This window comes from Hypomesus nipponensis, chromosome 4 (assembly GCF_054491055.1).
Source record: "Hypomesus nipponensis isolate SF chromosome 4, ASM5449105v1, whole genome shotgun sequence".
Lineage (NCBI taxonomy): Eukaryota > Metazoa > Chordata > Actinopteri > Osmeriformes > Osmeridae > Hypomesus > Hypomesus nipponensis.
The window spans coordinates 5,276,083-5,293,789 of record NC_140364.1 but is presented as its reverse complement, the minus strand read 5'-3'; the positions used below and the strand labels follow the sequence as shown (position 1 = coordinate 5,293,789).

Here is a 17,707-nt window from a genome sequence, read left to right as displayed (position 1 = left end):
AGACATGTGATCGAGAATAACAACAAACATCCTCGTGAGAAAAAACTACAAGCACGTGATCTGACGCCATTATTTAAGTCGCTAGCGCGGGCACCTGAAGAAAAGATAGCCAGCTGGGAAGTTCTCTTGGCGCGTAGGCATAAGACGGAGCGAAAATCGAGTAGTTGGACACAGAATTTACGTGTTGTACTGTTCAGATCGAGTCCAAGGTATGTCGTTTGCTAATTACCTTGCACAACCTCATGGAACGTAGGTGAACTTTGTGGTGACTAGCTGATCACTTTACAACTTAAGGCATAAGAACTGTTAATTTAGCTGCCCAGTAGTAGTAGCTACAGAACTACATTATCCTAATTGTCTTTATAACGTTAGCACGATTGCTTTATATACGTCGAAGGTTGTTTGCGAGTTTTAATGTTGGTAGATTAAGGGATTGAAATGTGTAGCCAGTTTGTTAACGTAGTAAGGCTGCCATTATAGTTGCATGGGCAATGAGTAGCATGTGCCTACACTATTGTGGGCAAACGGTGTTTTGCTTTTGGCGCTTTTTCAGTGGTACAGTAAAGTGTCGCACCTGTGTGGGTGGGATTCTATTGTTACTCAGGGCTAAGTATTGTAACAATTCTGTTTGAACTTTCTTTAGCTAAATTCAACGAGGAAATGAATACCAGCCGGACCTTCAAACACGTAGAGAACTCTTCTGAGAACATTAAGGTATATTGTTCGGATACCCGTGTACCCCTCAAGCTTTAAATGCTGTTTCGGACCTGGTCACTACTTGTATTTGGAACCAGTGCTGGTGTATATTTTTGGTTAATGGCCAGCCATCTGACCGCCACGCCAAGTTACATTGAGAATTAGTGAACTGGCCATTTGCATTTAGCAGACGCTCTTATCCAGAGCGACTTCCAAGTAAGTACAGGAACATTCTCCCCAGGGCAAGTAGGGTGAAGTGCCTTGCCCAAGGACACAACGTCATCTAGCAGGGCCAGGATTCGAACCGGCAACCTTTTGATTAATAACCTGACTTCCTATCACTTAGTATACCATGGTTCTTGTCATTTATATTAAAATGGGGCTACAATCAGTTGGCTTTTAATATACCACTAGTAACATTTTAAATGCCATTCAGCAGCCTCTTTAGTTCTTTCTTCTCCAGAGTTCGCTTTGATCGTATTACTGTAAAGTAAACATGGAGTTAAATATTAAGTGAGGTTAGCCTTACATTTATTGACATTCAATAATCACAACCTAGCAGCTCCTTATCAGGCCTGGAACGCACAGATGTCTTAAAGTTATTCAACACACACACACACACAGAACCCCCTTAGGCACTGAGACTGCAGCCTGGAACTTACTTCACCAAACAATGTCACAACATTGTCGAGTTGGTGAAAACATTAACTTGTTTTAAAAACTCTCACCGAGCCGCGGGTGACCATTTTCCCACGGTCATTATGTGTTTAAGAATGCTCACGGTAAGATAATAACCTGGTGGAGAAAGGTCCAATGACAGCCCGTGGGAATCTGCAGCCAAGCCATTATGCTTTGGAAGGTTAGACCTGCCCCTTTCCCACGGCTATGGGCCAGTCAGACATGAAGTTGGTCATGCGCTTACTGACTCACTTATTTCCCCCTTCTCTGAAATAAAAGTGTAACGGACTATCAGGAGAATGGCGCCTAACCCAAGGTGACTGGAGTCTTAGCTCATGGGTCAGGTCAGCTTGCTGCCTAGTGTTTCCCACAGGAGTGGAACACTTTCGGGGGGAGGGGGGGGGGTGTAAGCAAGCACCACATACGCTAGCCATTTGGTGAAGTTTCCTTTATTAGTAAAGGATTGTTGTAATGCAAGGAACTTGTTTGCATAAGGGACACAAGTCATTAATTCCAAGTTTGGGACTTTTTTTCCGTTTTTAGAACTTTTTTGCAGCATCCGACCAGGGAATGGGACCCCCCAGGAAAAGCCTGCAGGTTCTCCAGCCCTCTGCTGTCAACATGAATGTGGGCAGGATAAAACTGGTACGTAGTGGGGCCAAGACCCTGGTCATGTGTGGCTTCATCTGACTGGCTTGATCATTCAGTGAGCCCCCTGCCAGCAGCACACAACTTGTGATTATACTGGGCAGCCACTAGATTTGAATGAATAAATGGTGGTATATAGAAAAAAAGTGTTGCACTGTGTGAAATCAGGTTGATCTCTTGTGTAAGACTAGATGGTTAATCTGGTGTGTTGTCCTTTCTCAGGCAGGGAAGGCTGTGCCCAAAAGGAAACAGTGGAACCCAGAACAGGTGAAGGGTTCCAAGAGGTCCAAGGCTGAAGTCAAGTCCACACAGACGGAAAACCTCCCAGATGGCCTCTCCACAGAGGCATATGAACTCATGGTCAAAGGTAGGTTGTCCTTTTTAGCTCGCGTTCACCAGCTAGCGCATACGATTCTTGGTGGCTCGCTCTTTTTGAAATGGGTGTTCTCGATTTGATCTCGGAGCAACAGCCTTTTACATCTGTGCTCATCCTGTATTTGTGCTATGAAGTCATTTGGTCCCAAATTGGAACTGTGTTAGTCAGTGTTACTTGGGTAACTCCTGATGGAAACAGCAGCCATCAGTCTCTTTGGGGGGTACGCCAACCCCATTTGTTTCTCTGTGGTTGAATGACTTTCTCCCTCCTTCAGAAACCCCTCCTTCAAGCTATTGGAAAGAAGTGGCTGAGGAACGTAGGAAGGCTCTGTACGACGTTCTCCAGGAAAACGAGAAGGTGAGTTAATGGCTCATCGCGGGCAGACTAATGTTTAGCCATCCAAGTAGCCCTATCCCACGCTCCCAGTGACTGCTGGAGTTTAGCCAAGTACTTTTTGATTGAGAACAATGAGTTTGCTCGGTTCAGGTTTCAGGTAAGAGCAAGCTATCGCCATTAATCTGTAAAGGAATGTTTACCTTTTTTATTTGCCCACTGATTGCAAGAGACCAAACCTCCATATTACCATGCTCTTATTGACGTTGACTTGTGTTCTGAACAGTTGCACAAGGAGATTGAGGCCAAAGACGAGCAGATCGCCCAGTTGAAGAGTGAGAACGAGGAGCTGCAGGAGCTGGCTCAGCATGTCCAGCACATGGCCGACATGATTGAGGTAGGTCCTACACTCACCAAGAAGTGGAATTTGACACCAACACGTGGACACACACACTAATTCTAGAAGGCTGTTGTGGAGGACATGCCTGTAAATGTTTTGTCTTTTCAGAGGTTAACGGGTAAGAGCCCAGAAAGTCTTGAGGACCTGAGGGAGATCGCTTTGGATGTTGATGAGTTGGAAGCGCTTGAAGAATCAGATGATGACTGCACACCAAGTGAGGAAGAAGAGGAGGCGGAAGTACAGAATCAAGCTGAAGCCAATTGAACAAGTTAATTAGTCCCAAGTGGACGTTGGACTGAGTTTTGGAACATCCCCCTTGCTGCTTAATGGTTCTTTTTACAGTATTCTGACAGGAAAGGCTGTACACAATTCACTGTAAATTATTGGTGTTTATTCACTGAAACCATTTGATTCTGGGGCTTTGAAAGGGGAAGGCTGGTTTTGTTTTTAAGATTTTTTTTTTTTTGGTGTTGACACTTATTTGTGCAGTTTTATTGCATCGTTGTTTTTTAATGTAGATTGTTTGAAATAAACACTGGTTTTTATTTAAAGATGCATTCTTGTTAACATTTGAAGGTGTTCTCTGGGAGCCAACTTTTTGTATCTCAACTTCTTTTGTTTTCGGCCATCTTGATTTGTGCTGGCCAGAACCCGAGAATGCAAAGCAGTTCCTGGGCATGGTTCTTAGGCCAGCCAAACCAGTCTTCTCCCTCCAGGACCTCCAGGCTCCCCCTGAGGCTCTGTGAGCTCATGAGGGTGCGGATCGCCGGGACGTTGTTGTAGCACAGGGTGTTGAGGAGGTAGCAGCTCCACAGTTTGGCTCTGGTGGACAGGGGACTAGCTGGATCCACCAGCTCCTGGGTCATGGACAATGGACACATCAAGTTATTGCTAACTGACATTTAGATGAGTTATGGGATGTTTCTGTTTTTAGCTTCAAAATTGGCTACTTAGTCCTCTTCATTACATAGACTGTTCCGATTTTGTGCCTTGATCTCAAACGCATTGGTTGCTTTGATTCAGTAAAGGAGTTTTATCGAAGGACTTGTTGTATTCAATAACAATTACCGTTAGGATGTGGAACAGGCCGAGGGTGCAGGCTTCGCGCTGGTTGCTTAGATGCATGTAACACATTCCTGTCAGGCTCTGTAGTACCCTGATCCTTTGATCATCTGATATGTCTGGAGATCGCAGGAAGTCAACAATGGTGGGCATGTACTCTGCAACGCACATCGCAACTCCATAGCTACCTGGGAAATGACGCATACATTTTGAGTTTGGACATCATTCTTTTCTTCATTTGGAGCCTTTGAGAAACACTCCACTTCTACATAAACAACTCCCTCCTTCCCCTCACTGTTCAGCGATTGGCTACACTAAAAGAGGGCTTATAAAGTGCTTCAAGCCATCAACTATCACAATCCTGGATTGGGGAGCCAGTTGGTACAATAATTGTGTACCTCACTGGCTACTTTAGATTCCTTGTCTCGTTGTACACTAAAAGATAGTCTTATTGTATGTTTAGTGTTAGGTTTTTTGTGTGTTTGGCATGTAAACAGCACAGTAGCCTACCAGTGTATGCCAGTAATCCAATGTCATGGACTCCCTGCAACCTTATATCCAGTGGCAGTGCCGGATCCTGAATAGCCTGACCTGCCATTTGAATTTTCTTCTTGTGATGGTTCTGAATTCCTTCGTTGGACTCCTCAGCTTGAGGAAACAGGTAATGTTTGATGTAGCTGTTGTAAAACAACAAAACACGCTGATACATGGCTGCTGTCATCTTTGTGGGCAAAAAGTACAGTCATCTGTTACATGTGTTTACTTTTGAATACAACATGGAATACAAATAGACATAGAATACATTCTGTGGTGGAATGTTTGAACTGAAATTCCAACTGTCTGGACAGAACTGGCATTTGGTTTAGGTGGCTGTATTCAGATTCCATTTGTGAATTGTGCATCCTATTAAGGTAAATTAATTTGTGAAGTAAACTTGCCGTTCGTCTGCAATGAACTATCTGCCATTTATGTTTTAGCACTTTTGTACTGTTTTGTGCTGTATGGCATAGCCCATGTTGCTGCTTCAACCCAACATTATTGAAAAAGAACAAATTATGAATAAAACAAGACCAAATAGGTTTTCATAATTCTGCAAAAATAAACTTTATTGCAACTTTCAATGAGCAAAGGAAACACTGTGAACCAATAAGAAGTGTTTAGCTAATGCAATCAGTACTAAAGCCAGCATAACAAAGGGTAACGAGTTCAACCCCAAGTTTCAGATTTCTATTCATTAAGCAAACAGCTGCTTTTATGAGTAAAATATAAGTACATGTACCGATCTGGGCAAAAACACGTACACATTTGATAACTTGGACTTGAGTAGAAGCAACATATTGCCAAACACTCCTAACACTGGTCTATAGATATTGTGCCTATAGATACAAGCAAGTAGCTCAAACATGTTAGATGAGTCTTTAAACCAAACGTACCAAAATACTGCAATGCTATTCACATCATGGGGAAAGCTGAGGCATAATTATGCAAGAAAAGAATGTGTTCAATGCCAAACTGTTCTAGAAAATTGTCTACAAGCCTTCTTCCGTTTGAGCAATAACTTTCAGACATTTACAGTTCATACAAACAAATAAGAAAAAGAAAACGTCACAAAAATATTACCACTTTTGTGTTATGGCTTTTAGACAGTGTGCAAATCGAGACCCATTATTAGTTAGAAGATTCTGATAGTCTTTTTTAATATGTTGTGCTTAAAAAGTATTTGTTTGTGGCCAACTTCCAGAATACATTCCTCTAAATAGGTAATGAAGTCTTATAAAATATTTTTAAATTAACATTTTTGATTTTCCTTTGGTTACATGTCTATTGAGTAATAAAGAAATATTTCAAATATATACTGTATTTTATTTATTGCAACGTTTTTGGGAACTCTATATTAGCAAATTTAATTTATAATAAAAAATAGAAACGACCATCCAACCAAAATATCAATCGCTGAAAATAGTTCAATATCTAAGTCTAATTGTACTTCTTACTAAGATCATCCCCAATGGTATTAACGCATGTTCTTTCTTCATTATAACACTTCAAATACTATCAGAAATGATCAAAACAGAACATAATTATACTGCTCATTTACATGCAAGATACTGTCTCCCCTCCACTCTTACTCCATGAAGTCAAATCCAAAACAATATTAGAATCACAAGGTTACGTGTAACAGAATGTCATAGAACATAAATTAAGTTATAAAAAAAACTAACAAAACTGTCATGGTGGCTTGGCACCAGACTCAGTAGTCAAGTTAAAATGAAGTAGGGTGAGTATGCAGTATGGAGCCTGATCTTGTGCCAAGTTAACCCTTATCCCCCATATCTACGAAGGCCATTCTGATTCTGGATCTATGCCTGAAGGGACGACCTCACCTTACAGCTAGTCACAACAGATATACGAGCTAATATAGCATTCTGGTCTCACGACACAGTAAGAAATTCCATTTTGTTGTGTACACTCTGTTCCTCCCAGGAAAAAAATAAATATTCTCTCCCATGTAACCCTGACCCTAACTGCTACACTGCTAGTACCTGTTACAAGCATGGAGCACTGCATTTCAACTCAACAGTCCTCCATTACACCCAACTCTTGCACCATAAGCATAACAGCTGTTTTTTTAATCCCTGAAACTTGACAGAACATACTAGATAAAACAGAACACAAACTTAGGCCAGTTTGATACGCCACACACATTACCCTGGGTAGAATGTGCAGTATTTACATGCCTTGTGCCACAGTGCAACATTTCCGTAAAAAGCGCCTGTTTCCTAATCGTCTTCAAATGAATACCGCCAACAAATGCAAATCATTAATCACAATTATATCAAATACCATAATTAGGACACTGGAGAGGAACAATGTCAAACGCAACCGTGATAATGGTCATTATGATAACAATAGTCATTATGATAACAATAGTCACTGTGAAGATGTTCTGTGCAATGGGAGGAGGTGGTATGGTAGTGTTCGTTAAGTGGCATTGGTTAAAAGGTTAAGGGGGGAGAGGGGTTGCAGAGGCAGGGCTGGAGGGCTCAGGGGTCCAGATCCTGGCGTGGCCTCAGAAGGCGGTGGTGACGGCGTTCCCTCTCCGTGTGCCCAGTCGGACCATCTCCCCAGGCACCGTGTCCAACTGCTCATACGCCAGCCGCCCCTCCTCACCTGGGCGGGCGACACGCACACACACACACAGCTCAACACGTCAGCCCACTGGAGAGACAGTCTTTTAACCGTAAACGTCCTGACGTGCTTTGTTGTATCTGAAGAGACTCTCAGGAGACCACCGTGGACGAGAGAGGAGAAGAGGTCACCCTGAGATTCTTTGCAAGGGGGGGGGGGGGGGGGGACGACTTACCAAGAGTGAGCAGGGTCTCAACAGCCATGTGACGTAGCTCCTCGTCTGCTGAGTCACACAGCAGTGTGACTGCCCTGATGCTTTCTACTGCCTGAGAGACAGACAGACAGACAGACAGACAGACAGACAGACAGAGACAGAGATAAAGGTAGGGCAAAGTACTGTTTGTTGGAGTAGTTGTGACAGAGGAAAAGAAGACACCAAGATAAGAATTGTTTGCTGGCAGTGTCATGGCTATTCAGGGAAGGATTGGGAATGAAAAACCGTGCAAGATTACAATATTGAGAACAGTAACTTGAGTAAAATAGATGTCAAATGCATCGAGTGAAACATGCTGCTGTTAGGAGGAGGCTGGTACTCAGGTCAAGTTAGAATGGACTGGGCTCCAAGTAATTGGCTGGTAGAGAGAGATTGACAGGCGTAATACCCAATCACAGTGGGCCATCAGCCCACCCACCGAGGCCGGACAGACTGGACTTATTTGTATGTAAGCGAGGCCTGGCTGGAGTTATTCATATTTCACTTTGCAGCCATCGGCCCCAATTGTCTGGAGTCCAACTGGGAAATCTGCAGCTGGCCAGTCAGTCATTGTGGGTATTGATAAGATAACGGCACTGATGACTTAATTAACTCATCCTACTTATCATGAATGGCGTTTCTGGTCCTGATACTAGCACTCGTCAGGCTAACAGCTGCCAGCCAGCCAGCCGGTCACACTGACCTGTAAACAGCTGAGAGCAGTGCAGGCAGCCCTCTGGGTGTGAGTCTGGGCCTCCGACAGGGCCTGGGTGTAGCAGTCCACTGCCTGCACACCAGGAAAATATATGAACACTCGGCTCTTTTGGACGTGACAGACAAACAGGGCGAGGCTTACATGTGGAGAGAGAGGGGGGGTGGGGGGTGGACTGAACGGCTGACACAGAGCAGACAGACGACACATCTCTCTGTTCCTCTCACTTTTCCAGTTCTCCCTCTCCCCCTTTCGTTCGTTCGGTCGCTCACCCCCTCCCCTCTTCCTCACTCCCTCTTCCTGTCTCACGCGCTGTAAACCTGTCCCCCCGGCCTGGCCCCGGTCGCTGTGCTCACCCTCGTCCTGAAGGGGGGGTGGGAAGCGGCCGAGGTGAGGAAGGTGGTGGCGGCCTGATGGACCAGGGGGTCTTCCAGGGTGAGGAGGGAGGCCAGGGCCTTCAGGGTGGCCTGCTGGGGCCACAGACTGGCCACACACACCTTGTCCAGCTCACACACGCGCCGCTCGGAGTCTCCGCTGCTCAGGGTTTCGGCAAAGATGACTGAAGGACACACACACACACAGCGGGTTAGAGCTGAAAGAAATATAGTTTTGCAGTGGACAAAAGGTACTGTTTTGGAGGTGTGTAGGAGAGGAAGGCCATGTCCATGTGTCTGTGTAAACATACTAAAGTGTGTGTGTGTGTGTGTCCTGCCTCACCTTCCTGAGCCACCTGCAGAAGGTGCTCCTCCATAGACGTGACGGCGTGGTCGCAGACGTAGCCGTGGAACTGGAAGACGGTGAGCACGTCCTGGGCCAGCGCCGAGGCAGGGGGCCCGGCGGGGGCCAGCTCACTCCTGTCCACCATCTCACTCACCACCAGACGCAGAGCTACGGGGAGAGAGAGAGAGAGAGAGAGAGAGAGAGAGAGAGAGAGAGAGAGAGAGAGAGAGAGAGAGAAAAGAAAGAAAGAAAGAAAGAAAGAAAGAAAGAGAGAGAGAGAGAGAGAGAGAGAGAGAGAGAGAGAGAGAGAGAGAGAAAAAAGAAAGAAAGAAAGAAAGAGAGAGAGAGAGAAAGAGAGAGAGAGAGAGAGAGAAAGATAGAAAGAAAGAGAGAGACAAAGAGAGAAAGAGAGAGAGAGAGAGAGAGAGAGAGAGAGAGTAAAGGGAGGGATCCAAAAATGTGGACCAACGATAGATGTGAAGCTCAGGAGGAAAAAATGAAATGAAATGTGCTGCATTTGCTTGTAGTAGTAGATGTTGAGGGCCACTTACCGGTGTCCGCAGCCTGCGGGTGTCTCTCCAGCAATGTTGAGGTCAGGTGGTGGTTCATGTGCTTGAACACACAGTCCAGCGTGGTGTGGAAGAGGCCACCGGAGCCGCTCCATTCTGACCACAGGGCCATCATGGCCGGCCGCTCTGCTAGCCCTGGGAGTACTGAGGGCACAGGCGGGGGTGGCAGGAGAGTCAAAACAAGTGTCCACCATCACCATACTAGGCTAGGAGCCCAACTGGAGCCACACAGCCCACCGTCACAGCTACCCAAATGAGCTTTGCACACCTCACACAACTCCCATTTACAAAACACACTCCTACACACAACACACACACACTCTCTCTCTCTTATCTAAGACATTAGCCAGACATTACCTAGTCATCTAGTACCCACCATCTGCAGCAGAGGTGACGGTCCCCAGTCTCTCCACACTAATCTCCCCCAGCTCCTCCAGCAGCACCGTCTGGGCAGACAGCTTGCTCAGCAGGGCCCGGCGCTGCCAGGGGCTCCTCCCACTGGACATTTGCTGCAATGACACGCGAGAGAGACGGCGTTTATTAATATCCACAGTCGTGCGGTCCGAGGCAGGCATATTGGTAGCGGCGTATCGTACCTGGATGAGGTGGTTGCAGTACTGCAGGTGGATGACGATGGCTACGTCCAGGTTTTCGTTCCCCGTGGTGAGGGGTAGGGGGCTGCCTGCCACGCTGTTGCCCACTCCGGTGTCCTCTGTCAGGGCTTCGCTCAGGTGGCCCCTGGCCTCCGGGTGCTGGCCTGGTCTGGAGAATTGTGAAGGCAAGGCGCATACACAGAGTCACCACTAGAGGGCAGCAGTACAGTAATTATTACAGGCAAATCAAGGAACTATACTGTACATCATCAGACATTATTTGTCGTGGCTATGAGCTACTACTGTTGAGTGTAGCTTGTTAGAGTGATAAATCCCTTTTTACATGCAAGGTACAAGCTTTCTGTGCTATATGAATCCTCAAGGAAGTGTTCTGAGACTATTGGAACTAGTTCACTGTTCAGGGGTGAGAAACATTGGTCTGGGCGGGCCAGGGGATGGAAGGAGAGGCTAAAGAGAGAAGAGGAACAAAGATGACTACTCTAAGCCCCGATCTCCCAAGAAGGACTAAACAGCTGCCACAGAAACCTGGATAGATAGAGAAACGGAGGGGGGGGGGGGATCACTGTTCTCTCACCCTCGATCACCCATCATCATATTTCTCTTTACCCCTCTTGCCTATCCCCTGTCCACCCCTCCCTCTCCCGCTCCCTCCGGTCCTCACCCCATCCGGTCCGCCTCCATGTCGTAGAAGGCTGCACGCGGCAGGCTGAGGGCCGGGGCGGCGTCGTCTCCCGTGTCCTCGTCGTCAAAGTCGGAGGTGTTCAGGAAGTCAAAGCTCTCCAGGGCGCTCTCCACCGTCAGGCTGAGGCTGGAGGAGCGGCTCCGGTGACCCGGCAGACGACACTGTTGGGGGTGGGGTGGGGGCGCGGGGGTTTAGAGGAGCAACAACTTGAGAAACCTGGCAACCGCAAACTTGGCCCTCACCAACATTATGAAACATAACGAGAGGAATACTGTAAAAATACTGTAAACATGACAGTCGTAGTGGGCATTTTCTTCACCCATGAGGTCCACATTGATTTGAAATCCTCCCAGTAGGGTCGTCCCAGACAGGAAGTGACCTACCTTGAGCAGATCCTCCAGCCTCATCAGCTCCTGCTCCAGGTCTTGCAGCTCTCTGCAGCGCTGGGTCAAGCCCTCCAGCCTGATCAGCAGGCTCTGGAGGGCCTCCTCCAGGCTACTCTCCAGGAAGGCTCTGCTCCCCTCGCCGGCCCAGCTCAGGTCCCCCATCTTGGGCAGGATGTCGGACGACGTCAGCCTCCTCACCAGCTGCCTGGTCAGGCTCCCGGCCTCCTCCGTGTCCAGTTCCACGGGCTTCAGCTCCGAGGCGTCGTCCTCCGGCGCCACCGCATGGTCGAGGAACACGTCCTCGGGCGCCACGGTGGAGAGCCGGCTCTCGGAGCAGAGCGAGGGAGCGACGGACGCGGTGCCAGAGGGCGGGCCGTCGGGCTGGGACTCGGCGCCCTCCCACTCGCTCTCCGCCTCCTCGCTGGCGAGGCTGGCGCTGCCCCCACTCTCCTCGTCCTCTGCTCGTTCGTCCTCCTCCTCCTCCTCCACCAATCCAGCGGGGATGCGGGCGTCTTCCCTGGCGGCGTGGGGAGGGATGCGAGGCGGCGAGTCGCTCTCTGGGGGGGTGACGGTGATCTCTGGGTTGGACTGGCCCGGGGCGAGGCTGGGGGTGGGGGTGGAGGCCGAGGTGTCGGAGAAGGTGAAGGAGAGGCGCTTGCACTCGGCCACGCCGCAGCCTCCGTTCTCAAAGACGTCGTCGGGCAGGGTGGACTGGGGGGGAGAGGGGGAGTTAGAGGAGGGCGACGGGGGGAGAAAAGGCTCAGAATGAACGAATGAACCGTTGTAAGAGAAAGAGGAAAAGCAATATCACGGAAGGAGACTGTCTCGGTTTAACGTATCAAGAATTGGACGGCATCGAAGTGGAATCCCGGGGGTGAACGCACGACAACACTGGTTAGCACAGGCATGCACAGACACACCAGGAGGCACAAGCCAAAGCACATGCACAAGCTGGCATCAGAGATACTGGAGGTGGGGGGGAGGGAGAAAGAGAGAGAGAGAGGTGGGGGGCAGAACCACACAAGATGAGGGGAGGGGCTGGGCGGGGGGGAGGGAGGTAGGGAGCGCAGCACACCTCACTCACATAGACCTCCAGACTGGACTTGGGCCGGGGCCGGAGGGAGGCCAGGTCCCCGAACGACCTGGTGCGCCTCAGCCTCTCTAAGAGGTTGTCCCTGAGCGCCAGCAGGAAGGAGAGGTGGTGGCGCCCGGCGGGGGGGTGGGGACGCCACTTGGCCGGCGATCAAACGCGTCCATAGCGGGTGGGTAATGAGGCAGGTGGTTTAGACGGGGAGTAAGGAGGGGTGCGGTTGGGTTAGGGTTGAGATGGTGATGGGGGAGGGCGGGAGAGGGGGGGTTGACAAGTAGCAGGGGAGCGGGGGGCGGGGTGGGGGGGGTCAGTCAGAGGGGAGGAGTGTTGGGTTAGGGTTAGAGAGCGTTAGCACGTTTACATTCCCGTACACATGAACACACACACAGGCGCGTTCGCAAGCTCTCGGCTCCGCAGTCAACACAGGCTGGGCGAGGGTGTTCTTGCAGGTGAGAAGTGCTCCGGCAGTTCATATACTTCTTACCGACTCTCTCCCTGACGTCAAACCCAGCGGAAAATCCAAACGTCACCCGACAAAGACAAACGATCTCCCCTCCCCCCTCCCGTCTCTCCCTCCCCCGAACCCAGGAGGCTGTCAGGGGGACTCACAAAGAAGGAGGTGTCCTGGAAGGTGGGGGTCTCGGGCGTGCCCTGGCTGTACACAGACACCCGCCTCTGCAGGGCCGCAGCCTTGCTCACGTTGCCCGACGACAGGGTCAGATCCTCCACGTCAAACGGACTGAGGTTTGGAGGGACGCACAAAGAAGACATATTGTATTTTCTCCAGATGCTTTTTTTTTCCTTTTTCAACTAAATACTGCCTGTTCTCTCCTGCAGCGGACAGTGTAACGTGACTTCATAGGTACTGACATCTAGTAAAACCTGTATAGGTCAAGGACGATATGTTTATCGCTTATAAGACATTGCGTACTGGATCCCTTGTTGTCATTAAGGATTGCTTTGAACAGTTCCCAAAACAAATAGAACAAATGCATTCACTATTAGAACCAATGCAAGCGAAGCCCTGTCAAAGAGATGCACTCACAACCAGGTGACCTCCAGGTTGAGTTTGATGGTTCCCAGGTCGTTGACGTCCACCGCCACCACCTGGGGCATGGCGGTGAACAGGTCCTTGGTCTCACAGATCACGCTGCCCACTAGGATGTGGGTGGCCAGCCCCTTCAGCTCAGTCACCTGACGGAGACACAGAAGGGCCAAATAGAGTTTGTTCAGTTCATTAAGATGAATTGAATAGATGACATAGATAGATAGATAGAATAGATGTTGGTTTGTGGAACGGGGGGGGGGGGGGGGGAGGGCCGCGTACTGCACCTTGATGTTGATGAGGTCAGAGACGAGCGGCGTGAAGACCATCTCCTCTCCATCCCAGCTCTGTCTGGAGTTTGACTCGATCTTGCCCTTCAGCTTCCACCTCTGACGGCCGTAACGCATGAAGATCTGAAGAGAGACAGAGAAACAGAGACACAGAGAGAGAGAGAGAGAGAGGGGGGGGGGCGGGGGTAGGGAGAGAGGGGAGTGGGGAGGGGAAGCAAGGTCAGCGAGTAAAAAGAGAGGGGGGGGGGATAAGGTGTGTGTGCGGGGGGGTAGAGGAAGAAATGTCAAGCTTGCTAAAAGCCAAGTTATTGATGATGACATGACAGTGATGGATTAGAGGAACAGACATTCTACACACCTCATACTGGTCTCCTGGACAGAGCCTTGCAAATCCTGCCAAACCTAAAGAGAAAACCAGATGGAAAGGTGTAGTTATAGATTTGTCGAAAATCCATAAATACTAAATACATTTGCAATTACAATACATACACACTTGCATCCAATACAAATATACTTAGTAGTATAAGTATATTTATATAAGTACTGGTTTTTGCTAACATTTAGAACAGGACACGTCTGGAGCATAAAAAAAGCGAGCATTAAGCATAATCATTCGCTTCATCATTCAAGCGAGAGGGTCTCTTAAGTGCATTCTGTTAATCCTTGCTTTTATTTTAAACCTGATTTCCTAGTTCACTGGACCTGGCACTACCTTTCATTTTGATGTGGAACTCCCCGAGCAGGTTCTCCAGCTCCCCCTCGAAGGTGCTCATGTTCTGGGAAGGGAAGCAGAGATGAGCTACTGACAGGCAGCACAGCCCTCATTCATCTTGTGGAGGTGACAGTACCTGCGAAACGTCAATCAAGCTGACGGATGTGCGGGCGTGTGAGAATGGGCGGAAAATATTTGTGTCCGTGTGCGAATGTTATAGGCATGTGCGTTTATATCAAACGGCGTGTACATGATTGTGTGTGTGTGTGTGTGTACCTCTGTGTACTCCTTGTATCTGCGGTTGACCTCGGCTATGCTCTCGCGCGTGCCCTTGGTGGAGGGAGAGGCAGAGAAGGCCTGCTTCATCCGATTTGCTCCATCTCTCAGTTTCCGCTGGATGCAGAAGGCCTCGTACAGCTCATCCACCTGTATATACACACACACACACACACACACAAGAAATAATTATAGACAAAGATACAGAAACACACTTATACACATACAAATGCAAGCACACACAACTACAGTGGCAAAATACTTCAAAATAAAAGTTGGATATTGTCAATGCATCGCAACATTCAGCTTTTAAAAACAATATCTGGTCTACTGGATGGGTTGACTGTTTCCACTGAAAGACAGTGGAAAAACTGAAGCCTTCCTGGAAGTAGAGCAAGCCTACACCCTTGGTCTGACATGCAATCCATCAAAGAAGGATTACCAGGTCAGCATCATACTAATATTTCTTGAGGTCCAGACCAAACTTCTTCCTGACTGTCTGACAGTGATGCACGGACCGAGACTGCACCCCTCAGGATTTCCACGCCCATCACTTGGAAGTGTGAAAAGAGAGGAGGGGAGGATGGCAAAGGAAAGCGCCGTGACAGCAAGGCGAAACGAGAAAGACGACAGAGAAAATCCGAATCATCCTCGCCATGCGGTGAGCGTGGCCCGCAGTCTGGCGTGTCACCCCCCCTCCCCCACCCAGAGGAATACTCAGGCAGCGAGCATCGGAACGACAGACGGCATCGAGAGCTCACAAGGCTCCCTGGCCCCCCCTGAGGACTGCAGGACGAGCAGCACCACGCAGGGTCAACACCACGCCACACAGCCTCCACTAAACGGCCAACACGAGATCAACATTAGGCCCAATGATATCATTAGACATGCAGTCATTTCACGTCTATTCCATGTTAGGCCATCAGAGAGACTGTTTTGCTTACTCATGCTAGCCGGTCTCTGAATATTCTCCCTCCATCCCTCCCACCTAATCCTCTCGGGGGGTGTTAGAGAGAGGATCCAATTTGCCAACGGCGGCACTGCGGAGAAAGGCGCGAAAACAAACACTTGGAGCGTCCCACATCAAAAGGAAATATTCAGGCGTGCCCCGCGGGGGCGCAGTGAAAGATTGATGCATCGCCGTCTTTAAACTGCTCATTAGAGAAAGGAGGAGTGTGTTTGTGTGTGGGGGAGGGGGGATATGGACCAATCTGGCAACCCCCCCGCCTAGACAATAGCGAGCGTGCAAGAATTTCGTGTGTGTGTTTGTGGGAGGGACGAGATAAATGAGGCACGCTGGAAGGTGAAACGGGGACCATTGATTGGTTGTCACAGACATGCAGCCACAGAAAGCGGGGTTTGGCCACACTGGATCCTCTTGTTGGTGTATAACCCTCCTATGTCCTCCTAAACGACGTCATATTGTGCGCCACATTCAGATATTAAAAGTGTGAAGACGGGTTGATACGGTACACACACACACACACACACACACAGGGTTTGTGGGATGCCCACGCAAACCAAATCGTACCAGCGCCTTACCCTAACACACACATTTCACACACACACATCCCCCGAACACCCCACACAACCCTATGGCGATAAGTGCCCCATGTGTGCCACCCCCCAAACCCAATCTCATTTCATACCCCGCCCGCCCACCACACACACCCCTACCCAGCCTAGACCAGACCCGACGGCCCCCAGTCTGTGGTTGGTTGTTTATTTGGGGTGCAACGGAAATGTGCAACTCGTTAAAACTTGAAACCGCAACTGTTTAGTGCCTTCACTTCTGATTGAAACCCGCCAGCCCAAAGCAATATACTCAAGACACCCATAACGCACTTACTACACGCATGGAGCCACTATCTTTAAGAACAACACGGTATCCCTACACAATTATAAAAGCCACTGATGAAAAGGTTACCATCTTTGAGAATGAAGAAATGGCCTCCTGGGACCATCATTCACGACAACCACCAGTGAACATAGAAAGGATAAGAAAAAAAGTTGACATGGTGCCTTTAAGGAAGGTTTATTTAGAACAGAGAAGAGAAACAACTCTCTCGACACAAAAAAGGTCACCATGTGCAGTGGCCCGAGGCGTCAACCCAGGGTGTCACTCCACCACAGTTACCTCCCCCCTAATGCGACTAAGGGGTGGGAGAGGTGGGGCCGTTTGAATGAAGGTAAACAAACCGATGAACTCTTGTGGGTGGGGAGGAGAGAGATGAGGAAACGAGACCTTCTGTGGTCTAAGGTCTCAGCTAACACCCGCACTCTGGAGACGAAGACAGATATACAGCACTGACTGGTGACACACAGCTACAGGGGAGCGTGCACGTACACAAGGCATGCGCTCGCCCACGCGGACTGACATATCTGAGGCGCGCACACACACACGCGGGCTGGCAGCACACACCCCTGTGGAGCTTGATCCGCAAGAGAGTTTTTTAATCTTCTCTGGCTTTTGTCCTCTTAGAGTTAAGAGAGGGGGAACAGCCTCACATAGGTTTAGTCAAGCCCACCCAATCACACACCCACACCAACAATCTCAGAGCAGGGACTGAGGTTACACATTATTTCTATAAAACAACACAATAAAAAGAAAACGCACACCGCATAAAAACCTCCACTTAAATATAATGTATATCTTAACCTATACGGTATCTGTACTATATCTGCGGTGTAAAGAAGGAGATGGGGAGAGGGGGGGGGGGGGGTTCCTCTTAAGTTAAGACTATGTTTACCATAAGCTTTACAGCTTTAAGGCTTTTCTACCACCCACCAAAAACACATTAGACCAAGGGCACGAGCAGGCAAGATCGTAAAAAGATTATTCACACCTGCAGCATAGCCTTGCCACATCAAACACCATCGCACACACTGACGGTGTCAAGGGGGAGCTGGTGTGTGAGTGTAAGAAAATGAGAGGATAAGAGAACTGTGTGTGTGTGTGCGGATATTTTTACGACACTAAAGTAGGGAGCGAAAAAGGCCTTTGTCTCAAACAAACACAAATAGCTAGTTACCTGT

General features: G+C 48.8%; 3 protein-coding genes across 3 annotated transcripts in view; 1 reads left to right on the top strand and 2 right to left on the bottom strand.

Annotated features, from left to right (window-relative positions):
- Positions 1-49: 49 nt before the first annotated feature.
- Positions 50-3,682, top strand: gmnn (geminin DNA replication inhibitor). Its single transcript, XM_084695919.1, has 7 exons — positions 50-209; positions 644-714; positions 1,918-2,019; positions 2,245-2,389; positions 2,673-2,755; positions 3,018-3,128; positions 3,240-3,682. Exons 2-7 carry the CDS (start codon positions 661-663, stop codon positions 3,393-3,395), a joined length of 651 nt encoding a protein of 216 aa, XP_084552045.1. The 5' UTR covers positions 50-209; positions 644-660; the 3' UTR covers positions 3,396-3,682.
- Positions 3,683-3,736: 54 nt separating this feature from the next.
- On the bottom strand, positions 3,737-4,902 carry LOC146295170 (armadillo-like helical domain-containing protein 2). The gene is made up of 3 exons (XM_084695920.1): positions 4,704-4,902; positions 4,200-4,381; positions 3,737-3,988 (listed from the first exon to the last, which is right to left on the bottom strand). The coding sequence occupies exons 1-3, from the start codon at positions 4,900-4,902 to the stop codon at positions 3,737-3,739; spliced, it is 633 nt and encodes a 210-aa protein (XP_084552046.1).
- A 376-nt stretch (positions 4,903-5,278) lies between these two features.
- ripor2 (RHO family interacting cell polarization regulator 2) overlaps positions 5,279-17,707 on the bottom strand; it is a 31,003-nt gene continuing 18,574 nt past the window's right edge. The window contains exons 7-22 of the mRNA XM_084695914.1: positions 14,672-14,821; positions 14,396-14,459; positions 14,042-14,085; positions 13,681-13,806; positions 13,394-13,542; positions 12,958-13,087; positions 11,256-11,969; positions 10,852-11,033; positions 10,173-10,338; positions 9,953-10,085; positions 9,559-9,720; positions 9,005-9,175; positions 8,644-8,846; positions 8,279-8,362; positions 7,558-7,648; positions 5,279-7,364 (exon numbers count right to left, since the gene is read on the bottom strand). Coding sequence (XP_084552040.1) covers positions 7,264-7,364; positions 7,558-7,648; positions 8,279-8,362; positions 8,644-8,846; positions 9,005-9,175; positions 9,559-9,720; positions 9,953-10,085; positions 10,173-10,338; positions 10,852-11,033; positions 11,256-11,969; positions 12,958-13,087; positions 13,394-13,542; positions 13,681-13,806; positions 14,042-14,085; positions 14,396-14,459; positions 14,672-14,821 — 2,670 coding nt within the window. The 3' untranslated portion in view covers positions 5,279-7,263. The remainder of the gene's footprint in view (positions 7,365-7,557; positions 7,649-8,278; positions 8,363-8,643; positions 8,847-9,004; positions 9,176-9,558; positions 9,721-9,952; positions 10,086-10,172; positions 10,339-10,851; positions 11,034-11,255; positions 11,970-12,957; positions 13,088-13,393; positions 13,543-13,680; positions 13,807-14,041; positions 14,086-14,395; positions 14,460-14,671; positions 14,822-17,707) is intronic.